The sequence below is a fragment of the Podarcis gaigeae genome (assembly GCF_964106915.1).
Source record: "Podarcis gaigeae genome assembly, chromosome: 13".
Classification (NCBI taxonomy): domain Eukaryota; kingdom Metazoa; phylum Chordata; class Lepidosauria; order Squamata; family Lacertidae; genus Podarcis; species Podarcis gaigeae.
In genome coordinates, this window is record NC_139689.1 from 25005689 (window position 1) to 25032715 (window position 27027).

Below are 27027 nucleotides of genomic sequence, written 5' to 3' on the forward strand. Positions count from 1 at the left end.
TTTGTGTCTGTATGTGAACTCTCTTGGTTTCCCTGGTCAAGACTCCATTAAGCTTTCCTACATCTTTTCACAATTTATTATTTTGCAAGATAAGAAATAAATCTCGTTGGGCAGAAGTTTGTTGGATGCTCACTGCATAGTCAAGTTGGACAACACAGAATGCTTAAAGCTTTGGTTCCTCCCCACCACAGTGTTGCTTCAGTATCTTCCTCAACCTATCCCAAAAGGCAGCCTGGGCAGCTGGCTCCTGAGGCCAGTCTAGATACGCCTTCCTCTTCACCAGCTTTGCCAGACGATGATAGGCTGAGAGACGGTATCTGGAGATGTGCTCCATGAACAACAGGATCAACGTATCCTCTTGCTCAGCCACAAGACGGTATGTGGCCAGGGTCATCTCCAGAGAACACCAGGAGCTGTTGAGGGCATGGTGGCTGATAACACAGATGGTCTTGTAGCTGCTGTAAAGACTCTCCATGATATTGTCCACAATGGCCTTGCCCACCACAAAGTCCCGGTTGTGGAGACAGAGCTTCAGGAAGGGGGGTCCCTTCTGCTCCAGATTGGGCACCAAGTGCTGCAACACCCACTCCTGGTCCTGACTGCTATAGGACACAAAAGCATCATACTCAAACCTCTGGCCTTTTCTGTTATTCAGCAGTCCATGCCACCATGCCCTCAACATGTAGATCAGAAAAAGAAGCTCTGAGCCACAAGTGGCTTTCAGGATAGGGAGTGAAATAAGGAGGAACAGCACCGAGGAGGTTGAAACAAAAAGGAGGAAGCCAACATCCTGACTACAGTTCTGCTCTATGAAAGACAGATAGTTGCCTTTCTTTTCTCTCCTTTGGACATCCAGACAGTCTGCATGCTCCAGCCCAAATACATAAATCTCTTTCCTTCTGATGGCCCAGTCAATGAGCCAGGCACTTGAGCAGTCACACCTGAAGGTGACACTGGAAAAATGCAAGTAGCGGAGAGGCATTTGTCCCAGTATTTGATCCTGAATGTCACTGTCAAGTTCCAGGAAGGCCTCCTTCTCTAGCACGAGTTGCTTGAGTTTGCACTTTCCTCTGAAGAACTTTGCTGAGATGTACCTGATGTTGCTGTTCACCATTCTCAGGGCCTCCACCTGGGGCAGATCCATGAAGAGGGACTGCATCTCTGGCGCAGAGGAACCGTAAGGTACTTCAGGCAGGTTGTGCACCTCAAGCAGTTGCAGCTTGGACAGATGAGACATGTTGAAATTCCATCCAGTAGATCTTGCTTCTAACTTATACTTGTAAACAAGCTGCTCCAGCACAGGGAAAAGCAGATGGAGGGGCTTAGAAGAATCACATTCCAAAGCTGGCTCCCAATGCATCAATCGCACATTGGGGAAAAATGTGTTATGAGACAAGTTGTAAAATTCAAAGCAGCCACTTAGAGTCATATTCTGCACTGAAGCAAAGTCAGACTGTGGCGGGTTGTATAAGGCAATTGATGAAAAATTTTGCAATACAAGACTTTCTACATTTTTCGCTGAGAATCTCAGGGTTTCTTCCCCTTCCTGAAAATATGGAAAGCCTATTTGGAGTTGTCTCAAAAAAGCCAAACCCTGGAATGAATCGCTTTCAAACTGTGTGATGGGATTGCCACACAAGTCTAAGGAAACCAGACTGGACAGTTTATAGAAAGAGGCATTTGCAAGGTTGCGTAATCGATTGTTTCTCAGATTTAAAACCTTAAGTTGGCCAAGTCTGGAGAAGGCAGATACTGGAATGTTCTCAAACCCACAGTCATTGAGTGAGAGTGTCTCTAAGTATGGCAGGCAGGAGAATACAGTAGATTGGGGACTTTTAAATCTGTTACCAGAGAAATCAAGAATCCTCAGCCGGGAGTTAAAGTTCATCTTCTCATACTCTAGTGGGCAAAGGTTCCAGTAAAGATTATTTCCAGAAAGATCTAACAGCTGGAGATAGAAGAGCTTATACAGAAGCAAGGGATCTACTTGCTCCATTTTATTATCCTCAAGTACCAAATTCTCCACAGAGTAGCAGCCAGGAAGCTCTTCACTGTTGAAGTTTTTGTAGTAATTCAATGAAAATGACAGAGATCGGAGGGAGAAACGGGAGGCCAGAGCACAGACCTGAAAAGTCTGGTTCTGATGCATGTGGTGTGTCTTCTCCAACGAAAGTGTGTCAAGTTCTTTTATTTCTAAGGATAGAAGCTCACTGAGTGCCAGAGGGAAATGGCTCAGCACCAGGGACTGAAGTGAGCTTTTGTTCTGAGAATAAAGACCCGTTCTTTCCTGTGATTGAGAAGATGGGACCCTAGAGCTTGAGAAGTTAGGATGTTGCCTCAGATACAAAGAGTGGGGAAACCTCCCTATTTCACAGTTATCTACAGACACGTGAGGCACTGACTGCAAAGATGGGAAAATGCTGAACAGCTCTGAAAATTGGTCTAAGCAGCATCCAGAAATGGAAAGCGATTTTAAGTGACTTGGAAGATTTATCCCTCGCTGTCCTGTGAGATAGATGCCCTTCATGTTCAAAGTCTGCAGTTGCTCTAATTGGTGGAAGGCTTGAGTTGGGATGGAGCTGTTGCTGCAGCCTGTATCTGAGTGGTGGATTGATAAGTATTGTAGCTTGTCCAGGCCCAGGAAAGCCCTGGGTGAGATAACAGGTGCCTTCAAGTTGATGCTCAGGTGATTAAGTTCTGGAAAAGACGAGAAAGCTCGTTCATAAATGACAATACTCCCGGAGAGACAAAGGGCACTCACCAGCTCAGGAACAGTAGCCAGATCTTCTTGCAAGGAGGTGACATTGCTACAGAATGCAACCAGACCCGCATCTGAAGCAGAGAGACAGAGGGATAGGGGTTCAGATGTGTGTGGTCGTAGCCAGCCCTCAGTGATCTGACATTTGCTGGTGAGCGTTGCCTTGCAGAAAGGTGGGCTCAGAAACAGGAAGAGCAGGAAGATGCTGGCCACTCTTCTTGCTTCCAATTTATTCCAGCAGCTCCTCTGAAAAGGGCTTCCATCTCTCTGAAAGATATTTGGGAATCATACATTGTCCATCTAGTGATCACTGTTTTTTTTTTTTTTTTTTAAAGAGGTACTTGCGGTGATCAAAACTGCCTACTGTTTGACATGCAGACACTGGTACCTGGTATTCTGCAATTCGCATTGGGGAATGCAGGGAATCTTTTCACAGAGGCACACTTTTTATACACATCTCTAATGTAATGTCAGCAACATTAAAAATCTTGACACTTGGAACTGAATTTTGGAATGAATGCTAAGTGAAGGCTTTGCTAAAGCTTCTGCATCTCTTCAAAGAAGAAATACAGTTCCCAGAATCTCTTTGCTAGGGCAGGTAAGTGCTTGAAACTATTTTATATGTGGAGTGTTGTCACACTCTTATCAGTTGGTCTACTCACTTCACTTTATTCTGAAGCCTTTTAAGAGTCTTGAATTAATATATATACATTTGGATTAATATTAGAGATCAGGTGCATACAGATTCACTCATGTATCAAAAAGCATGGGAATTTGAGATTAAGGTGCCCATCTTATGTAACATGGAAACATTAAATATGTACCACAGTTTTATATATTGTACTTGTTACAACTTGGCTCCATGAAAACAACCTTTACCTTGGTCTTTCCACCCCAATTTTCTTTCTTTAAAGTTTGGGGAATAACTGACCTTGTACTGTTGTTGTTTAGTCATTTAGTCGTGTCCGACTCTTCATGACCCCATGGACCAGAGCACCCCAGACCTTGTATTAGTATCCCTTAATTATTGAGGGAAGCCGTTTTGCCCTTGCTCCTGAAGTTTCCTCAGTACCTGGTGGCTGCTGCTTCTAGCAACAGACATCTCAATACATCTTTAATTCTGCCCTGAGTTATTTGTATAGGTGAATAAATGGACAGGTTCTCCTGTACAGCTTCATGTAAAGTTATGCACAGAAAGGCAACTTCCTCACACAATTCAGGACATCTTTGTTGATGTCTATAAGGCAGCACTGTGTTTACCCCATGTGGCATGAATGTCAAGACTTTCTTTCCTGATGGCCCATATTTAAAGTCTAAGACCAGCATTAAAACACCCACCCACCACAGCTATAAAGAGTTCATTATGTAGTAGAAAAACACTGGTACAGCCTTATAAAATACTGTATATGCTTTCTATCTTATACACAAATTTGGTCCTGCATGTATGAAAAAGCAATGTAACCCTAAATAGTTAAAAGCAAGTGAATATATTAGAATGACAGTGTAGGGCACTGTTGAGCATTGCTCAACTCCCATTAGCCTCAGCTAGCATGGCCAATGGTCAGGGATAGGATCTGTACTCCAACAATATCTGGAGGGCCACAACTTCCCTATCCCTGGTTTGCAGGAACTCTCTTTGTATGTGAAGGCCCACAAAATGTCAGTTGTATGAACCATGGGAGTGTGGCTGTGCTCAGCCTACTCCCACATTGTGTCCTGGGCTGACCCATATTCAGGGCTGTCTTTAGCATATGTGCCACTGGGGTGCACAGATCCGCCCAGCGCCCCCAAATTTAGTTAATTTTGTGTGCACAGCACTGTTGAGAATGACAAGCGCTATCATTGAGTCTGACAAGTGTGCCATTGTGAATGACAAGCGCCGCCACTGGCGTGGCGCATCTTTGGTAAATGAGCGCACAAAGTCAAACGTCCTTTAGTGAAATAGTAGGTATACATTTCGGTAATGCCTAGGAATATATGTATTCTGTTTTTCTAGCTTGATTAAAATTCTTTATTATTTCATAACAGGTAGATAGTTAAGAGCTTAGGCGGCTTCAGCAGCAGGTGCCTAGTGCCCCCCTGAATTTGGCACCCAGGTGCCCTGCACCCCTTGCAACCCTGGGTAAAGACAGCCCTGCCCCTCTTCAGTACTGTTTATGCATTTGGTAGGTGCAACCTACCAAACTCATGACCTGCGATGTGGAGGTGGGATGAATATGTGTGGACCATCTCTCTTGGCTCATGCAATTAACATTATGTGGACCTGAACACTCAAATAGGAAACTGGAGAACCTGTTGCTTTGCCCCTTCTTTTTCAGTTACTCATTGACAAAGTGGTGATAATTTGGTGGGTTTGGGTGAAAAACTGAAGCGGTTGAGGCACCTCAGACCCTGTGTGTATGAGACACGGCTTGAATCCTGTCCCTGGTCTAATCACTTGGTGCACATCCTAGAATCATTTTGAAATATGACCCAGCAGGAGATGAGCAACTACTGTTCCATGGCATTGTCACCATACAGACCATACCATATGCACACAGAGACAAAGACATACTCCTCTCCTGAAAATCACACCATGATGTCCTTTACCTCTAAGATGTTCATTTGAACCCTCTAACAATACCAATTCAAATGGGGAAAAGTCAGCTTTTATCTGTGTGGGTTCTCCAGGTTGCACAGAATACATTGCTATGAAATTATAAGCCCATTGAAAACTAACCTAGAGAAAAAGGGAGAAAAAAGCCAGTTAGCAGTACCTCTTTGCTTCGCCATCCTGGTGCTAGAACTGCATGTTTAGCCATTCTCTTTTCCAGTATTTCTTTCCCTGCTCCTCAAGCTAACTTCTCTCCCTAAGTCTCATACAAGTAGTATCTCTACTGGATAAACTTAGTTACAAAGGGTATAGCAGATCTCACTACTCACTACTCCACTTCAGGACACAATTCCTCTTTCACTCTTACTTTAAAGCTGCATGCAGCTTTCACATGCAAGTTAAGGCAGTAATTTAAAAACTGGAACTCTATGCAGAAGTGAGAATTTACTAGAATTGTGCCTTTCCTACTTCCTCATCTAGAAGAAGCCTTTTTATGTGTTTTCCCTTTGCAAACCACAACTACATGAAGCGTCTTTGCATGTTGCTGCTTAGAGGTAAGTGACTTATGAACAATGGTCTTGCACACTTGTGGATGGGAATCCCCGCACACCACAGGTTGTCATTTGGACAGATCTCATGGGTCATTCAGCTAGGAACTGTTATAGAATAGAAAGGGTGGAAAAGCTTGGTGAAGAACAATGCTCTATAACTTGGGCTTGGACAGTACGCCCAGATGTGAGCAAAGGGTTAGGGATGGGTTGACATGGGCTTTGCATGTAAGCAAGCTGTGGGAAAACACTCTGAGATGAAAGAGTGGTGTTGAAGGAAGCCTTGATATAAAGGAAGAGCTTCTTTGCAGTGGTATGTATGGCTTAGGGACGGAACTGGGAATAAGTCATTAGATTCTGGAAGATGTATGAGGCAATACCAGAACTTCCCTTGCCCTTTCTGAGGTCCCAAAGGAGGACTTCTGGGTGACCCTGAAAGAAGTTATGTACTGTGGCTGTCACTCTGGACCTATTTAGACACCCACTTTCCTAAGGAGCAGGAAGTTTCATGAGCAAGCCGTTTCCTTTGGAGGAGAGATCACTGGAAAAGCACTTTTGCTGCTTCTGGCTGCTCATTTCTCTTTCTAAAGGAAGATTATGGTTCAGTGCCCCAGGATGGTTGCTTGATTGCTTTCCTCAATGGGAGCTAATGATAAGGAGATATTTGAGGACTGACAGTTGCTTCTACATTACTGGAACCACCACCCTTTGTTTACGCATTTTTATGGCACATCTGAACAGTGTCACTGCCATAGTGTTGATGTCTAGTGTTTTCCTGTATGGAATATTCTTTTTCAAATGCAATTAGTGACAATGTTGTTCTGCAAGAAAACACAATTGCAGGACCAACTGCTGTTGAGGATTTTTAGAACTCCCGTGCCTTTAATTCTAAATATCCCATGTGCAGGTCTCACCCATTTCATTGATTTGTGCTTTCTCCTGATCTGTAATGAATCGGTTACTGGTTTCCTTGCATATGTTTCTTTCTGTTTGTAACAAAATAGTACAATTTTACTATTGCAAAAAGAGAGAGAGAATAAATGAGCAGTTGAAACTTCCACCCTTCATAGGGGAACAGAAACTGGTGCTGGGACAACTAAGGGTTTGTCCACTCTTCTGCTTATCCCATGCCTAGAAGGTGTGGGTCTAAGCAGTTCTTCATTTATCCCATATTTCTGGGCATGGGTCTGACTGATTTTCCATTTGCCCCACTGCTTTCCTCTGGAAAACCCACTGTTTACCTCTAGATTGAAGCAAATGTCAATCCCAAGAAAGCTTGGTTGATGTTTGCTGCAGTTCAGTGGTATGTAGTGGCTTTCCACAGAAAAGCTGATGAGCTTTAAGAAAGACTATTGAAGATGCAACTAAAAGGACATTTACCAATCTCATGGCTGTGATCAAGAGAAAGAGTGAAAATGAAAAGGACTTGCAGTCAGCCCATTTGCAATTAGGACCAGAAAGGGGATCTGCCAACCAGGACTTAATTGTGAATATTATAGAAGGTTTTTTTAATTGTGTGGAAAGGGATGTGTGTTGAATAAATTGTAATATTAACTTGAGCTGTGTAGAACTTTTAATTTCACCCATGTAATTATGGGAAAGCAATGTCTCAGCAGCACTGAGGGGCTTTAGTATAGAAGCATTTTTTTGTGTTTTAAAGAGCATTACTAGAACTTGGGAAAATTACAGCTCTGAGAATGGGGAAGATGTAAGGCATTTGTTTGTGAAGAAATAGTTACTCTTTTTCATTTTGCAGTTTTGAAAGAGGGAGACTATGTGTACAGAGTTTGTATTTGGATTCAGTTAAGACTGGGGGCGGGGTGCAACCTGGAAGGCTGCCTTGAAGGGATCCTCAGGGATCTTCTGCCTTGTGATTCTTGGCTTCCAATTACTGTATACATTTTCCATACATTGGTAAATAAAAAAATAAAGTGCTCCAAACACTGAAACATTGTAAATATTACAAAAACGCCTGTGGTCTCTCACCCAAAGGTACTCAAATCTAGATAGAGATGCCCTTGGAACCAGGGGCGCCGACTTATAAAAAATATTGGGGGGGCGGGGGCCCATACCGACTTATAAAAAATATTGGGGGGGCCCCAAGACCTCCAAACCGCTGCTGCTGGGGGAACGAAAGGGGAGAGCCCCGGGCTGCCCCGACCTTAAGTGAACCTGTGAGGGCCCGCCCTTTGCGGCAGCCGATTGGCTGCCGCCGTGGGCGGTGAATATTAATGAGCTAGGGGGAATCCCCGCTTCTCGCGGGGCTGACGCCAGCCCCGCGAGATTGTTGATGGGTCGAGAGCCCGCAACCCCACCCCCTCTCTAGATCGGGAGTGGCTTTGTTTTAACTCATTACTGAATGTATTTTAAAAGGTAACTATCGTCAAACAAGGAAAATAAAAAATACCAACATAATTTTGTGATTTTACAAAGCATAATATAACTAATAATTATCTTAAATTATTGGGGGGGCGGAGCCCCCCAAACGAATTTTTGAGGGGGCTCGGGCCCCCTCAGGCCCCATAGAGTCGGCGCCTATGCTTGGAACTATCTGGTACTTAAAACTCCTCCCTATCTGGTACTTAAAACTCTCTCCAGGCCACACCCTTCATTGGCTCTGCTTCACAACGCTTTTGCCTGGCTAGGATTGTTCTTGGGCTCTGATAATAGCTGCTTACCTGAATCAAAGGTGAGTGGTGGTTGCAGCCTCTTTGTAGCAGCTGGCCATTGGGTCCTCCTCTGGTCAGCTGCTATGAATGGCAGTATAGCTCACCAACAACAAATGTGAACTGCCCAATCAGGAGTAGGTTGGGGGGCGGAGCCTGGGCAGTGGACCAGAGTGTGGAAGTCTTCATTCTGGTCCACCCCTGGAAATATAAGCCGACTTCACCCAAGTATGGTACATTGTCTTGTCCCATTTGTTTAAATGTATTGTTGCCTTCACTCACATTCAGTGTGGGGTGCTGTGAGTGGGTCTGCAATGCCTCTTGCTTGTCTGGATGAAGGATAGAGCTGTTGGCAGGTGTGTGTGTTAAACTAGCCAACTGTACAAAGGTTAAAATTTACGTTAGTTGCCCCACCCATCACTGGTCCTTGGAAGGTTGCCCAGAATGAAACATCCCCCACTCAAGTGCTAAACTATTAAATTTCAAACTGTGTTCAAAAGAACAGAGACCTCCTGGGCTTCTTTGAAAGCTGGTTAGATTCCCAATGGAATCTAATGGCAGACAAGCTTTCATAGAGGAAAGATGACTAATGATGATGGTGGTGATGATGATGCTGAACAAAGTGAACTCAAACTGTTTGTTTTTCTTTGCCAGGTTATTTGGCACCTCTAAGGTGATCCAAACTCTTCAGCTGTGGAAAGGAGGCCAATGCAACAGAGAGGAACAATGCTGGCCATCTTGATGCTTTTTTCCTTGGGACAACCTTTCTCTCTTGCTTTGATGAACCTAAAATGCTATACCATTGAAGGGTCACTGATGCCTTATGTGGTGCGTCGCTTTCCCAGCTGCTCTCCACCTAATAGCACCAGGCTGATAGTGAACTGCCAGAATGTATGTTCCTTGCCAGAAGACATCATCACCGTCCCCAAGGAGGTTGAAGCACTCTGTCTCTCAGGCGACATTAAAGTCTTGGAAGCTCAAACCTTCCAAGCTTTTCCAGAACTCCACTATCTGAGACTCGTGATAAAGAAGGATGTTGTTATCTCACCCAGGGCTTTCATAGACTTGAATAAATTGCAGTACCTTTTCATCATATTCCAAAATCTTCAGTCTTGTTCCAAACTCATCGACATTTGTGAAACCTTCTTCCCTATGCCCTCCCTTCAAACTCTGGTCCTAAGTGATGTCAGTCCCACAGGAGGAGATATAACACTGTCTCATCAACTCCAACTGCTCTCTGTTTCTAGATGCAGCTTGAAACACGTTTTGGAGCTGCTCCACTTCTTCCTCTCATTGAAGTCATCACCTCAAGGGTCTGTAAATCAACTCATGCCAGATTCCTTTTCTTCCTCTTTGTCTCAAAAGCAGCATCCTAGCAGCTTGGCTCCTACCTCATGGTCTCAGAAAGAGGGAAAGAGTCCTGAAGGCCAAAACAGATGTTTTCTCCAGAACCTAAGATGGAGCTTTTCCCCTCTGACTCTGGGTGAGATCCTAATATTAGCATTAGAAATAGAAAAACTTGACTCCCTTTCACTGGAAAACACCAACCCAAGGTTCAAGAGCCAGACCTTCCCAGTCTGTGATTTGGCTTCCCGTTTCTCCCTCTGTTCTCTGTCACTGTCCCGGATATTTTTCAAAACCTTTGATCCTGTAAAGTATGATGCCTGTCGCTCTCTGGAGAAATTAGCACTTGTGCGGAACCAACTAGAATATGTAGATTCTTTGATTCTATACAAAATGCCCCAGCTCCAGCTTTTAGATCTTTCTCTAAATAACCTCCACTGGGGCCTGTGCCCACCAGTGTATAAGAGGATGAATTTCACCTCTAAGCTGCAGATTATGAATTTCTCAGGAAATAATGTCAGCAACCTCCAAGCCTACGCCTTTTCCTGCCTGCCATATTTACAGGAGCTCTTACTCGATGCCAGCAATATTGAAAGGATAGATTCAATGGCATTTTATGGACTTCATCAACTTAAGGTACTCAGTCTGGAAAACAACTACATTATTCATTTGACAAATCATTCCTTTTCTTCCCTCTCCAGGTTGGCCTTCTTGAACCTAAGGCATAACCCAATTGAAGTGCTGACAACATACTTCTTTCAAGGTCTCAATATGCTGAGAGAACTACAATTTGGTTTTATAAATTATGGTGACCTGGATGTGGGCTTTTCAATCCCTGGCCTTGAAAATCTTGAACTTCTACCCAAATCCCGAGTTAGATTTAGAAGACAAAGCATGGAGATGTTTTCCACTTTGGAGAAATTAACACTCAAGTGTAATCAGCTTGAAGTGGACTCATGCAAATCGCCCTCTTTCCCCAAAGTAAAGGAACTTTATTTGTCAGGATTCATTTTTTTCTGTAATACCTCTAGGCCTTTTTCCCATGATTTCCCTCTCCTAGAAAAACTTCACCATAGTGTTATCGTACAGGGTTCTTACAGAGGACACTTCAACTTTTCCCATTTATCAAACCTAAGGGTCTTGGTGGTTTTTAACCTTGCAGATGCAATTAAAGATATTCCTAAAGCTGATGCCCAGTATCTCTTCCAGAACCTCACTCACCTGGAGGTATTGCACTTGATGGAATCGGGCCTGGAATATGTATCCCCTGTTTTATTCCGGGACATGAAGAGTTTGCAGCTTCTTGTGTTGCAAAGTGAATTAATCCTTACCCTAGATGCTAGTTTTCAGGATCAAATGGGGCAACTAAGGTACTTTTACCTGAACGCAGGCAACTTTGGGTGCTACTGTTCCAATGCCTGGTTTGTCAGCTGGGCATCAGGAAAGAAAGACCTTTTTGTATCTATTGTACACCCACTGAGGTGTCAGCAACTGACAACGGCATTGAAATCTCAGAAGTTCTTGCAATTTGTTGAGCACAATTGCATCCTGAAGATAGACTTCATTCTCTTTATGGCCACTTCCTCTCTGATCCTCTTCCTCATGTCATTCCCATTGATTCATGTCACCTGTGGTTCAGAGCTCTTCTTCCTCATCTACATACTACGAGGCTGGTGGCATAGACTGTGTGGTGAAATAGGGAAAGGCAAGAGGTTTGAATATGATGCCTTCGTGTCTTACTGCAGGCAGGACCAGAATTGGGTCCTTCAGAACCTGGTACCCAACCTAGAGCACAATGGTCCTCCCTTCCTGAAGCTCTGTCTACACAGTAGGGACTTTGTGGTGGGCAAGGCTATTGTGGACAATATTATGGACAACCTCTACAGGAGCCGGAAGGCCATCTGTGTGATCAGCCCACACTCCCTGTGCAACCATTGGTGTTCTCTGGAGTTGAGCCTGGCTACGTACCGACTCTTGGCAGAACCAGATGACACACTGATTCTGGTGTTCTTGGAACGCAGGTCCAGGTATCAGCTTTCATCTTACCATCGGTTGGCCAAGCTGGTAAAGAAGAAGACCTACATAGACTGGCCTGAGAAGCCAACAGCTCAGCTTGTCTTTTGGGATAGGCTGAGGAAAAGCCTTAAGCAGCCCTGTGGTGACGAAGAGGGGGCAATCTGAAGAAAGTGCTACTTTAAATCTCTGAACTGTAGTTATAACTGCCAAATCTGCAAGATTAGGACATTTATTCTATTCAGGGCCATCTGTCATTTCCCCCATGCCCCCCTGAAATAGCTTCAAAGTATTTTCTATATAATGTTTGCTCCATATTTTTTTCCAATATTTCAAATGAAGATATAGCTGGGATAATGCCATGATTACTTAATAATGCCCCCCTAACCCATTCTTTCCTGATGTCTTTTAGCTCTCCTCAGAAAAAAAGGTAGTTGAAACTTTGCTTACTATTTTTTTTAAGGGTTAAAAAATCTTAGATTTTGAAACTGAATCCTGAACTTGGGTAGAATCTATAACAAGATCAGGCGAAGCGAAGCTAAGGGCCAGTTACAATGATCAGAGTAAAGTGGTAAAGCTTGGCTTGGATGAGACCTCTTTAGAGGAACCAGTGAGCCTTTCTCCTATACGAAGTACCCTAGGGAATCAGTTATTTGTACTGGAGATAACCCTGAAGAAAATTAATTTCTTAAACAGTGTCATGCACTTGTCATCTCTGAAAACACACATCCACAGCTGTTTCCCCTCTCCCAGCCAGTGTTCCAGAAGTGCACCTCACAAACACAAATCTAGAGAACCTTGTAAAAATAAAAGCAGAAAGGAAAGGAGAAATCTTCCACTTCCAGACCTCTTCTACTGCAACCCTTCATGTGAGTTGCTTAATGTGGACAACAAAACCTGAAGTGACACACTCATTGCTTTGTTTCCTGGAGATATGGGAGTCTTACCTCACATATGAGAAGGCCTACTGCCATCTTCTGGCACAAAATAGTATAAAGTCTTTATTAGCAAAGAGTGGGCAAGAGGAATGTTTGTCTCGCACAGGGCAATTCTTAAATTCTTTGGTTCATAGTGAACACTTGGTAATCTCCCCAGGCCCTGTCTGAAGCTGTGCTATGCCAAAATCTCCCCTCCATTTCCCCCTCCCACCTCCTGTGAAAGAAGTTTCCATTTCTGTCCCTTTGCCAGGGCACCTTTGGATTTGGGTGGGTGTGGGGTTTTGAGCTTATCATTTCAGCTAAAGTTGGTGTGAGTGTGGGCATCTTTCCAGTCAGTATTTCTTCACCATTCTGCGACCTCCCTGGTTATCTCTGCTTCCAGACCTGGAAAAGACTCACAAGAGGAGTTACCTCATGTCTTCCTCCAGACTTTAGCTGTAGCATGGGAACCTGGGAAGGATGTAGAATGCAGTGCACTGGTGACATGATTTGTGGAAGGAAAGAAAGGACTCCTTGGTGTTACAGGAATTTTTATAATGATTTGGGGTGGGGTTGCCCCTCCAGCACGCATTGTGTACCCCCCCCCTTTGTTCACAAACAATGTCTCCTCAAAGCACCACATAATGCACGACCAACATTGTTCTGCTCTGGGAAAAGATGGCTACCGAAGGGGGGACTTGGGAAACTGGTAAAAGACAACCATAATTCCTGAATTCTGGGATCAGGTGCACAGCAGCCTCCTGCATAAGAGATAATCACTGGCATCCTGGCAATTGGGTGCCAGGCAGGTAGTCATCCTATGGACAATAGCAACCCATCCAGGAATGGATTAGTTCAGGGGTCAGCAAACTTTTTCAGCAGGGGGCCGGTCCACTGTCCCTCAGACCTTGTGGGGGGCTGGACTATATTTTGAAAAAAATTAAAATGAATGAATTCCTATGCCCCACAAATAACCTAGAAATGCATTTTAAATAAAAGCACACATTCTACTCATGTAAAAACACGCTGATTCCCAGACCATCTGCAGGGAGGATTTAGAAGGCGACTGGGCCGGATCCGGCCCCCGGGCCTTAGTTTGCCTACCCATGGATTAGATTCTTGGTCAGGAGAAAGAGATGTGATTAACTTGGTAGGGGAAACCAGGAACTTGTAAATACTTTTTTTGTCTTACTTGATAGGTATGAGATGGAGGTCAAGGGAAGATGGGGGCAAACCTGATGCTCAGGTTGCTGTCACCAGACTCTCCCAATTTGTGATGTATTTGTGATGTATGCACGATGTAATTTTAGGAGTGTTGTGGGTATTTTTGTAAAACTGATAAAAGTGGGATTCAGGTAGGTAGCAGTGTTGGTCTCATGCAGTAGAAATAATTTTTAAAAATAAAAAATTGTCCAGTAGCACCCTAGAGACCAACTAAGTTTGTTCTGGGTACAAGCTTTCATGTGCATGCACACTTCTTCAGATAAGTGTGCATGCACACGAAAGCTTATACAGTGGTACCTCCAGTTCGAACTTAATTCATTCTGGAGGTCCGTTCTTAACCTGAAACCATTCTTAACCTGTGGTAACACTTGAGCTAATGTGGCCTCTCACTGCTGCTGCGCACCTGCCACACTATTTCCATTCTCATTCTGAGGCAAAGTTCTTAACCCGAGGTACTACTTCCAGGTTAGCGGAGTCTGTAATCTAAGTGTTTGTAACTTGAGGTGTTTGTAACCCAAGGTACCACTGTACCCAGAACAAATTTAGTTGGTCTCTATGGTGCTACTGGACAATTTTTTAATTTTTTGATTTATTTTGATAAAAGTGGGAGCCATCCTTTGTTCTGGGCTTCTTCCTGCTTCACCCAGTCCTTTAAAATAAAAACCAGGCCTACTGGCTGCTGTTTTGCTTCTATATTCCTGGCTGGTGTCTTTGCTTGGCAATCCAAGTGAGCCCAAGGATTTTCCTACAACATTGGCCACCTCAAAAGTAAGGGTAGGCATGGCAGAAACAACAACAACCCTGCTCTCTACCCACGAGAATTTGACTAAAGTTTCTTTTCCCCTTTGATAGGTTTCTTTTCTCATTGATCAGTGGAGAATGGTATAAAACAAATGACACACAACTGTAGGAGAATGGTTTGAGACAGAACTGGTTTGAATGGTAGGCTGGAATTCTGTGCAGTTCTGTCAGGTCTATTCCTTGGGCTGTGCCTCCACTAAGACATTCATGTTGACGTAGATGATGGATTCCATGTGTGTGTTAGTGTCACACATGAGCACCTTCCATTTTATGCCTCTGAAATCTATCTTGATGTTTCCCATCCACACTAGTAGTGGGTGGTGCTTGATGGGATATATTCATCCTGAATGTTGTTGCCTCCTGCCCTCGGTTAGTACTTTCCCACCCAAAGTCCCAGAAACCTGAGGCTAGTTGTGGGCATTTGTTTAGCTGGGTGTGTCAGGGAACTGCCATCGGAGCCAGAGGAGGAGGGAGGGCTCCGGAGAGCAACCCAGTAGGGAGAGAGGCAGCCCATCTGCTGGGGAAGGAAATCAGCATAGCACCAGTGGAGAAGGGGGGCAGATGGGGGAATCAGCGAGGGGGCTCCATGACTCCTCTCCGGAGACCAGCGGGGAGAGCATGGGTCCTCCGCTGCCCACACCCTCCCTGCGCAGAAGACTTCCACGCAGGGAAGAGTAGGAGGAGATTAGGCGTCAAAGAACTTCTTTGCTGGAAGAAGTTCAAGAAACGCCCACTGACGGATTCTCCACCGATTGAGACAGCCACGGATGGGTGGCTGTCCGGACAGAAAGGGTTCACCATAGGCCCCGACTCCATGGGGCCTGAGGGGGCCCGAGCCCCCTCAAAAATTCGTTTGGGGGGGCTCTGCCCCCCCAATAATTTAAGAAAATTATTAGTTATATTATGCTTTGTAAAATCACAAAATTATGTTGGTATTTTTTATTTTCCTTGTTTGACGATAGTTACCTTTTAAAATACATTCAGTAATGAGTTAAAACAAAGCCACTCCCGATCTAGAGAGGGGGTGGGGTTGCGGGCTCTCGACCCATCAACAATCTCGCGGGGCTGGCGTCAGCCCCGCGAGAAGCGGGGATTCCCCCTAGCTCATTAATATTCACCGCCCACGGCGGCAGCCAATCGGCTGCCGCAAAGGGCGGGCCCTCACAGGTTCACTTAAGGTCTGGGCAGCCCGGAGCTCGCCCCTTTCGTTCCCCCAGCAGCAGCGGTTTGGAGGTCTTGGGCCCCCCCAATATTTTTTATAAGTCGGTATGGGCCCCCGCCCCCCCAATATTTTTTATAAATCGGCGCCCCTGGGGTTCACCCAGGTAATCCAGCCAGGTGTGGCGACGACTTACACACGAGCAACCCCTAGAAGCATTACAGGGTGCATGGCTTTAATTTTTAAAAAGGAAAAAATACAAAGTTTTCCAATATACCACGTTTGCATAAAACCACAGTAAAAAAAAGAAAAGAAATTAAATATGTGCATTTCTCAAGGCCAGGCAACAATTTGGAGGAGCTGGCATGAAAAGCTGTCATTTCCTTTTCCTCCCCCTTTCTTTTCTCACCTCACCCTACTGGTGTCTTTGTTTGACAATCCAAGCCATCCCAATTTCTGATTTGATCCCAGAATTTCCTGCTTTCCCTATTTTCATCAGAGAAATGTGGGAGGGCATGGAGTTATGTGACCCTGGAGCCCAGGAGATATGCAACTATACAATCTTTGGAAGAGATCTGAAGGCAGCCCTGTATAGGGAAGATTTTTTTAAATGTTTAATGTTTTATTATGTTTTCATATATGTTGGGAACCACCCAGAGTGGTTGGGGCAACCCAGTCATAAGGGCAGGATACTACTACTACTACTAAGATGATGATGGAATAAGACATCCCTATTTTCATCAGAGAAATGTTGGAGGGTATGTGTTCATCACTTCAGAACATCTATAACACCAAAGTTACAGAAAGAGAGAACTGTTGTTCCGGAAAGAGTAAGCTTATTTAATAATGACTAGTAAAGGCCCTTCAGCATAAGGCTAGTCAAGTCTTTGAGGGCTTCACCAACTAGGAAGGCCAAGAGGTGTGTGTACGTGGCAGCATCTAGTAGAAGACCATTCCCACTAAGAGGGGTGCTTGGATGCACAGGGGTGTTCATTCCCACTGTTAATGGTTGGTGTGGCTTTGGATGCTGATAGCCTGGGAGTAAAGCCAAAAGATTCCGGAGCCATGAGCTCTGAAGAGATGACCTCAGAGCACAAGAGGCCCTGTCAGTCGGCAATGGCAGCAGCTGGCTATACTCAGCTGGCAGTTGAAAAAAGGATTCTAAAGGGAGTTGCTAGTCTGCCCCCCATAGTTCTCTCATCTTCTCTCCACCTGCTAGGAGGAGAGGTGGGGGGAGCTGGTAAAAGGGTATGTGAGGGGAGAGGGCCTCACTATCCATTGGAGATTTATCGCCAGCAGGAGGTGGGAAGAATGCTTTGAAATGCTTCAGAAAGGGGATGCCCTGTTCCATCTTCTCTGAGGTGAACTTAGGAATCCGGTCCTAAGTACAAGGCTACGCTAGCTATAGAAGGCCATTTTTTTAGGGCTTCCTACCACTACATGTTTGAAACACTAGTAGTTAAACATCTACATCAAGTCACCTGTGGAGCTGCAGGGAAGCATTCTGGTCCCATCCATCAGCTAAGGGATGTTTGAATTGTGCGATTTCAGGATTTGCATATTGCGGTCTGTTGTAAGCTGCCTTGAGGCCCATTCATCCAAATGACAGGATATAAATCTTGTCACTAATTAAGTGAAATACAGTTAATATGTAGATTAACTTCGCCCCTTTCCCCTATACAGAAATAAAATAACATTCCCATGCCACCTCAGCTCATTCTTGTCTTTTTCATTCGACCATCATTTTAAACAACTAAACAAAAGCGCACATAATTACTTCTAATATAACTTATCAATAAAACAAAACTTTGGAAGGTAAATTTAATTCTCTATAGATAGAGCCACACACCTATATGTCACTGTTGGGCTTTAGGATTTGGCAGACGCCATCACCCCACCAAATGGATGAAGGTCAGTATAGAAATTAATAAATAGTTATAACAGCCTGCTCTTTACTGCTGAATCAGAGCAAATGTCAATAGGGTTTTCCATGGACTGACGTTTGCTCTGATTCTGTGGTAAAGAACAAGTTTCCATTTGGGGCAAATGGAAAACCACTCTTAGACCTGGGCCTAGTAGAAAGCACTGGACATGCAGAAAACCTCTCTAGAAATCAGACAAGCAAAGTGTGGAGGAGCCCTATATAGGACCATAAAGACCTGGTTTGAAACCTCCTTGCAGCCGTGAAACTTGTTAGGTGATCTAGGACCAATCCCTAACTCAGCCTCACCTATCTCACAAGGTTGTTGCAAATGGGTGGGAGGAGATGGGGCACACCATGTATGCTACCTTGAGCTCACTGGAAAATGTAGAGCTGCCTTAAAACTGAATAAAAATGCTGGCCCATCTAGTTCAGCGTTGCTTACTCTTACTCTTACAGCAGATCTTCAGGATTTCAGATGGGAGTCTTTCTGAGTCCTACCTGGAAATGCCAAGGCACAAACCTGGGTCCTTCTAAATGCACAGTATGTGTTCCACAGCTAGGTCATCCTCCTGCCCTTGTAGAAATGACAGGCTATAAAGAATAATAGAAGCCTTCCATGCCTCACTAAACTACCCCATATTTTATTTTCTCCAGTGTTTTCAAGCCTTTTACATTGGTGTAACTGTTGTAACCTTGGAAAGCATCCAACAGGAAGTTTGACCGTACGAAATCCATAAAGATGCAAAAGAAGTGGATGCAGAACTCTACCATCTCCTGCTCATTTTGGTGAATCGTGTGCAGGAGAACTTCCCAGTTGGACACTGTGCCTCTTTGACCATTTCTTGGCTTGTTTCCCTATCTGCTTGCATGTTTTGGACGTTAGTAGGGAAACATTGCATTAGATGTGATTACAGCAGGAGGAACAGAGCACCAGTCATCCCTTTGAACTATATCATCCCCCACCCCCAAGCCTGGGCAGCTGTCGGGGTGACACTCTATCCAGATCATTCAATGGCTAATTGAAAAGCTTAACAATGACCTCAGCTTCTGATGGATCAACAAATAGCCACCGAGCTGTTACACATTCCTTGCTGTGATGGAGTTAAGCTGCCTGAACTAAACTGAAGGTTTTGCTGAATCTTGGCACATTAGATGCAGTTTGAGGAAGGGGCAATTGTGGTGGTGCTACCTATGCTGTCCGATTAAGAGTTGACACAAGGGAAAGAGATCACTGGGAGCAATACAGAAAATGGAAAGACTAGGTCGTTTCCCCTAGACCACAGAACACCAATGGAGATGTTTCTTGATATTTATTCATTTTCATTTTATTTATTTCATAAAATTTATACACCACTTGATTGTAAAAAAAAACAAACAAACCAAAAACCCCCTCAAAAGGTTTATTAAATAATAAAATCAAGAAAAAAATCACAGCCATACTTTCAAATACTAAAACAGATTATAATTTATGTAGTTCAATTTCCACCCTTCTTATTCTGAAAGGGGTCAAAGGTGGGTAATAACTGCAAAACGTGCTGCCGAACCAAGATAAAACAAAATAAAACACATAAAACGAAAACTTCCTGTCATAAAATTACGTCGCGTCTGTTTAACATCCAAAGAGAAATGTTTGAAAGGTGCCTGTAAACAATAAATGTTTGGGCTTTTCTGGATCTTTATGGGAAGCTTATGACTAAGAAGTGGAAGAACCATTCCTGCTTCTGAATACATGCTAATAGCCCAGTCTTCAGATTACTACTTTTTCACACAGCACATAGTTATACTGTGGAATTTTCTCCCCTAAAGGGCAGGGATGGCTACCAGCTTGGGTGCCCTTTAAAAGATAACTATACCAATTCATTGAGGGTAAGGCATTCAGTGGCTGCTAGCCATGATTGCTGTTTTCTATCTTCACTGTCAGAAAGCAGTTGATGGAAACCACAGGAAGGAAGAGTGCTGTTGTGCTCAGACCCTCCTTGTTTGCAGAGCCATAATTACGGGGAGGGGGGGGGGTCAGGGTGGGTAGCCATTTTTTTTGCCCCAGGTGAAGACTCTAAAGGGGTGCCACTGAGGTTCCAAGCCTCTGTGTGAGCGCGCACACATGCAAATATGCATGGTGTTGGTGGTGCCAAACTGGGTCTTTGATCTGGGTGAAATAAAGCCTAGTTTCACTCCAGCCAACAGGCATCTTGTTGACCATTGTGAGAACAGGATGCTGAACAAAATGGACCACTGGCCAGATCAGGCTCCTGTCATGTGCAAAGAAAGATAAAAAGAGAGCCAATATAAGAAAACTTTCTTTTGAACAGAGGATGAAAGAAGGCATTAAAGCTGCCAAGAACTTCCAGAGGATCTGTTTATCAAACATTCATCCTATTTTGTTCGCGAGGAGATTAGAGAACGCCAGCCATTTATTGAGCACTGATTCTGATTTGTCTGTGGGGAGGTTAGGCATTGTGGCATCAAGCAATCATTATCCCACACTTTCTGGTGCATTTTCCAGTCACTTTTCCCATTGTAAAAAGTGAAATTTGGGGACGGGGGGGGGGATTTGTTATGCAAGTGCTCCAAAGCTACTTCAGTTGCACAACTTGAATATGCCAGTATGTGACTGTATTCTACCTGAAAATAGCAACAGCTTAGAAGTGCTCAGTGTCAAGCACAGAGCTGTGGAGCTTTGAAAACAAGAAGTGTGAAGTTTATGGAAGACATTCTGAGAGTTAGTGTAGGCAGATGGATAGCATGACTATAGTAATGGGAGAAGCATCAGTTTCATAGATATTATAAATTTCCCCAGAGAGGGAAGGCATTCAGGGATTGATTCAAACTGGGGCTCCTAAGCCCAGCTGCACAGAATTCTAAAATGGTATGAACAAAGACAACATCTCTTTGAGCGCCACGGCAATGGATTATAGGCAAGTACACAAAGCCAAGTTTAGCATAACAAGAAAAGAAGAATATTATGTGGGCTAATCTAGAAAAGATTCAGACAGTGGCCTATGAAAATTTTATATTTTGTTAAAATCAGCCTTGAAGATGCAACTTGACTCATAATTAAAATAACCATCTCAAAAAGAGAACCAGGTATATGGTGTGTGCCCTAAAACTTTGCCGCTACGGCATTGCCTGTCTCTGAGTACCCCACTGAATGTAAAATTCAGTGCATTTCTAAACCCAACATGATCATACTGCTGTCTTCAACCCTGGCATTCTACTCTGTTTTGAACACAGCATGTTCATGAAGCAAAAGTCCATTAATATTTTTTGTCAATTAATGGCAACGTAATTAACCAGTTTTAGTATGATTGTGGAAAAGACCCTGGAAAAGACCCTGACCCTGATGTGATGGAGAGCACAAGGTGAAGGGGATGACAGAGGACAAGAAGATGGTTGGATAGTGTTCTCGAAGCTACCAGAATGAGTTTGACCAAACTGCGGGAGGCAGTGGAAGGCAGGAGGGCCTGGCGTGCTCTGGTCCATGGGGTCACAAAGAGTCAGACACGACTAAATGACTAAACAACAACAAAGTATGATTGTAGCAGAACTTCTCTGTGATAGGGAGAACTCAGTGCTACAGTAAGATTATCAAAGGCCAGACAGGGTGTGTGTGAAGGACACAACATTAACAACCAAATATTTGGCAGTCAGGAATACCAGGTAAAGCTCTTCATGACACAAAGATGATAAGCATTAGTAGAAGTTCTTTCAATTTGTGGTAGGGGTAGTGGGATTGCACACACTGCCTCTGCTCCTAAACTTCTTCATATTCAGTTTGGGCAGGTTCAGGGTAACTTGTCCTTTCGATGTTATCTTTTACCACAAGAGATACTGTTTCAATATGAAGGTGGCTTATTCCGTTTTTTGTTTTTTAAAAAAAACATTTTCAGCTGCTTTGCTCTTTTGGATAGAAATTATGATCCAACCAGGTGGTTTCCAAGCCTTGGGTGCAATTTTAAAAATGCTTTCCCAAATTAGAACTGCTGCATCAGGATGAAAAATGGGCTGCTCTGTGAAGAATTGCAGGAACACTTACAACTGAAGAGGCAGCTAAAGGTTCTGCTTGCCTCATCAAATTCCATCCTGGATTTCTTTTTGATCTTTTCTGCCAGATCACGTATTTCATAAAGGAAAATGCTGGCTCTTCCAAGTCTCGTGCCTGAACATTGATGGAATAGACTCTTTGCACTCTGCACCTTGGGAACATTTCCATCCACCTGCTGTTGTGCTAACCAGATGAATGATGAGATTAGCACTTGCTGAGAAAGAGGTCGACCTCCCTTATAGCAGGGCGAAAAGAGATCTGGTGCTAGGGAAAGAAGCCAAGATGGACCAGCAAGACTGCCAGCAACCTGGGCTCTTACGCGGTAGGATACAAAAGGTTGCCCTTCTTGAAGTGTGGGTGAAAGTGTAACACAGCTGCTTCCAGTTTATGAGGAAACAATCTGCCTTACCAAATTCTAATGCCTTCTTAGTAACACTCAAGCTCTGGTGAAATTCTTGGAAGAGTCATTTTATCTTTGGCCACTTCCAGGTAGCTCACCTCTGGATAAACTGCTTCTTGAGCATTCATTCTGGTGTGTTCTCACAGTTTGCAGGCAGGTTAGTTTAGTGGTTGCTTATTGAGCATTCATTCTGATTTGTTTCCAGGGAGGTTATATGACATGGCCTCAAGCATTTTTTATCTCATGCATTCCAGTCAGGGCTTTTTTCAGCTGGAACTCAGTTCCGGCACCTCTCAGGTGGACGTCATTGCCATTATAAAAGAAAGAAGGGAGGCGTTCATAGCGAGTTCTGGCACCTCTTTTCCTAGGAAAAATAGCACTAATTCCAGCACATTTCTCGTCATTCTTCTTATCACAAAACGTCTGATAGGAGGGAGCAAGTTTGTTGCGCAAGAATGACAAATCCACTTCAGTTATGTAACTTTTATGTAACTTATGTATACAGCTTTCAGAGAATGCTCGAGATGCACCTCTTTTAACACTTGTTATGTTTTTAGGACCCACTTCATTTTATGGCTGTAAATTGTTTTCAGTTGTTTCTAATATCATGTTTTAATGTTGCCACCCTCCATGGACCTTAGGGCGAAGGGAGGGTAACAGTAAAAATAGTAAAAATAATAGTGTTATGAAAGTTGGGTGCCTCGCCCTCTTTCTGGTAACAACAATCCATGGGGTTCCAGGTACTCACCCAGGGTCTGTGTTCCTTTGGAGAATTGAGACATGGCATAGACTGTTGTAGCTTTAAGAAATATGGTCTATTCACCTGTCTACATCTTCAGTCTGCATGAAGGGAGTCCAGATCTTACAGCATGGTCGTTTCAAGAGGGGCTTGTCCCCCACAGCAGTACAGCCAGCCTTCAGCCAGCCTGCCCAAGATGGATTCCAGTCTTTTTTCCTTTTTTCTTCTTCCCTAAACACCTTGCTAAAAGACTCTCTTTTTCTGTTACCACACACCAAATTATCCTGGCAACCTTCTAAACCCCCAGTCTCCGTTCACACCTCAGGGCAAGGGGAAAGACAGTTCTCTTGCATTTCCAATGCCTCTCAATGGCCCCATATTGTTTCTTAATGGCTAATGGCCCTAGCTTATCCTGGTCATGTGCTTTTTTTCCCTTTTTTTTTTTGCAAAGGCTAGCATGGGAATTCCTCTGCAGCTTGTATTTCTCCCTTCACATCCCAAATAATCAAAATCCTACCATTTATCAATTTCTAGGGTTTGCCCCCTCCCAATCTATAACAATAGCAACAACCTGAATTTGCTGGTATGCATATTCCACTCAAAAATACCAGTCATCTGTCTAAACTAATAGTATACAGAAAGTGGGATATTTTGTCATTATCTCGTCTTTGATCTTCATATTGTTGCACTTTCATCTTACAGTTTCCATCTGCCTCCGGCCATTTGGGCAGATGCAGAGAGTGCTGGCAGCACATTGTGTAAGATGTCAGAATGCTGCTTTCCAGCTGCCTCCAGACTGAGGAAATAGTGACAGGATAGCTAGAAGTGCCAAATGAGAGGGAGGAAGGTGAGCAGTGAATATCTAAAAGGCCTAGTTGCTAAGATTATCAGCTGTGCATCCAAATCCTAAATAACCAAGAGCCTAGGCCAAGGCAAGAATAAGAGAGATAGATAAACTAGTGGATATCTTTTCCTTCTCCTTACTATCAAGGCTATAGAGAGAATAAGAGCTATAGATAGACTGGTGGATGTATTTTCCATCTCATTATTAGTGATTCCAGTTACCACTCATCTGAAACACTCAACACAGGCAACCTTCACAGCTAATATTCTTTCCCTACATTACATGCCACTTGCAGCAGTAAATAAGATGAACTGGGTTTATTTATAATGTATGTACAGTGGTACCTCAGGTTACAGATGCTTCAGGTTACAGATGCTTCAGGTTACAGACTCCGCTAACCCAGAAGTAGCACCTTGGGTTAAGAACTTTGCTTCAGGATGAGAACATAAATCGTGCTCTGGTGGCACGGCAGCAGCGGGAGGCCCCATTAGCTAAAGTGGTGCTTCAGGTTAAGAACAGATTCAGGTTGAGAACGGACCTCCGGAACGAATTAAGTTCTTAACCCAAGGTACCACTGTATTGTACTTTCCTTCCAAGGAGCTCATAACAGAACACATGTTTATCTCTCAATTTATCATCCTAGCAACCCTGGGTGGGTTGAGAGATAGCGACTAGCTCGGGGTTCAGCAAACTTTTTCAGCAGGGGGCCGGTCCACTGTCCCTCAGACCTTGTGGGGGGCCGGACTATTTTGTGAAAAGAAAGAAAGAAAGAAGAACGAATTCCTATACCCCACTAATAACCCAGAGACGCATTTTAAATAAAAGCACACTTTCTATTCATGTAAAAACACCAGGCAGGCCCCACAAATAATGCAGAGATGCATTTTAAATAAAAGGACACATTCTACTCATGTAAAAATCCGCAGGCCGGATTTAGAAGGTGATTGGACCGGATCTGGCCCCCGGGCCTTAGTTTGCCTACCCATGGACTAGCTCATGGTCACCAAGGGGCTATCCTCTTCTCTTTCCAGGCATGACCCATGATTTAAAGGACCATGTCTGAGCCCTTTTTAAAATCTTGCTCCAGAGTTTTCCTTGTTAAAACCTGCTCTTTAAAGCTCAATGAAAGCAGACATAAATCTGTGGAGAACCCGAATTGATGTTTGCTCCAATTCGGCTTTAAAGAGTGGGTTTTCACAGGGAAAGTTCAGAACAAAAGGAGGAGAGGGGAAAAAAACACCGCTTGGGTATGGAACATTAAACTGAGGACCTCTGGCTAGAAAAAGGATGGCAAAAAGTAAGTGTAGATAAGGCCTAAAAGAAGTTCATGGTTCTGAACCTGACTTTTCCAAGTTCTACCCTGACACTATAACTACCACACCATGCTGGCTCCATACTCCCTGGCCTCTTGAGTGAGATGGGCGCACAACCCCAGAGTCTGTCAAGACTGGCCCGTACGGGCAGGGGTACCTTTACCTTTACCTTTATGCAGCTGCAGTATATGAATGTCATTAAAGCTACCCCCCCAACCAATTAGACTGATCTGCTCAGTAGCTAAACTGAACCACAGGTGAACTGTCTTCTGATTTCATTATTCTGTATTTTGATTCACTGAGCTGTTTTTGTTTGTTTCCTGTCAGATAAAGAAACTAGGCCCTGAAATTTAAAGAAGATGAGAGATTCTGATACATTAATAATTTCCCAATCATTTGAATTTTCAAAATATCCCACTATCTTTATTTCTAAGGACACCTTTCAAGACAGAAATGGTCATTAGATCAACAGTACTTACATCTACAGTTCAACACATAGCTTGGCCCCAATACAGAGCCAAATGCTAAGCTGGAGCTTGAACAGCAAGCTCAAGAGATCCAAGTCAAATCTTTACCCACTCCATTTGCCAATGCTGCTGCCAGCATCACTTTGACAAATCCACCCTGAATCCTTCCAATAGCATGGGTCAGGTAGGTCACAATACCTTCTAACAGTCCAGTCATATCCCTCTGTTGGACTCTCATTGTTAAATCAAATCACATGAATCATGATCAAGTGAAGGAGAGACTAATCACTTTTAACCTTTGAGTTGTTTTGCATATTGCAAATTCATTGGCCATCGCAGCATGGAGAAAGCACAGGCACGTGAAGCACCCTCAGCAATGCTGGGTTCCCTCGTTTTGCCCAAACCACTGAAGTTCTGTCCCATTCATGCGCAAAACACTTGCTGAAATTTCGGAATTCAGCAGATGTTGTTTTCAGGGCTTATTCTGTTGCAGCCAGACAGACAGAAGCATGTGATTGAAATCCTCATTTCTCTTGGCTGCAGAGCTTAATCCGAGCTATACTGTTCCTGTTTTGTACAGCAGGACAGCACAGGATTATGTAAAGTGACAAAATAGAAGAGGCTGCTTTTGCATATGCACAGAGTATACTTCACAGCTATCTTTGGTAAAGCAGTAAGAGGCAGGGCTGCTAACACAGAGAACTGGATTGAACTAGGTACCTCTCACTTATGAGAGTGTGACTTACTTCTCCCTATTCACTCTTTCTGTACTATTCAAAATGATATACATCTCTTTTGCGTACCACCAACTATTGTACTGAATGCAAAAAAGTACTCGCTGCTTAATTTTCTCTCTCTAGTGTGGAAGACAATTCATTTCCCTAAGTGAAATATTGGCTTTTGGGGAGGTCCAGGCTTTCTTACAAGCCTGGGCTTGCTGTACATGTTACATAAGCTGCACCACCCTGGTTTCCATGGAAACCACCTTTAAGAGGTAGCCAGCTGTTGGCAACCTCAGAACATGGTACAGACATTTGTCACAGCTTACTCTTGCAGGATCCCTTGTACTTTTCAGCTAGCATGAATAGTGTGGAGAGGAGATGGACACGTGGGGGGTGCAGAAGGAGGGAGACTATGATTTCCTCGTCCCCCCTGCTTGTCTGCTTGCTTCCTCTCTCTCTTTCTCTCTCTCTCCCCCCCTCCCCATGCAGTGAAGAGACATGGACACAGGATGTCACTGTATCACAACTGCAGCATAAAGGATTATGGGGAATG

General features: G+C 43.9%; 2 protein-coding genes across 3 annotated transcripts; one reads left to right on the plus strand and one right to left on the minus strand.

The window, feature by feature from the left end:
* Positions 1-101: 101 nt before the first annotated feature.
* On the minus strand, positions 102-5675 carry LOC310829549 (toll-like receptor 11). The gene is made up of 2 exons (XM_083708160.1): positions 5515-5675; positions 102-3025 (listed from the first exon to the last, which is right to left on the minus strand). The coding sequence occupies exons 1-2, from the start codon at positions 5557-5559 to the stop codon at positions 164-166; spliced, it is 2907 nt and encodes a 968-aa protein (XP_083564286.1). The 5' UTR covers positions 5560-5675; the 3' UTR covers positions 102-163.
* Positions 3258-12706, plus strand: LOC310829550 (toll-like receptor 12). Of its 2 annotated transcripts, XM_083708161.1 has the most exons (3): positions 3307-3356; positions 5832-5905; positions 9220-12706. In XM_083708161.1, exon 3 carries the CDS (start codon positions 9274-9276, stop codon positions 12088-12090), a length of 2817 nt encoding a protein of 938 aa, XP_083564287.1. In that variant the 5' UTR covers positions 3307-3356; positions 5832-5905; positions 9220-9273; the 3' UTR covers positions 12091-12706. The 2 variants fall into 2 exon arrangements, with proteins under 2 accessions (XP_083564288.1, XP_083564287.1); XM_083708162.1 differs by lacking the exon at positions 5832-5905 and having other exon boundaries at positions 3258-3356.
* Positions 12707-27027: the final 14321 nt, after the last annotated feature.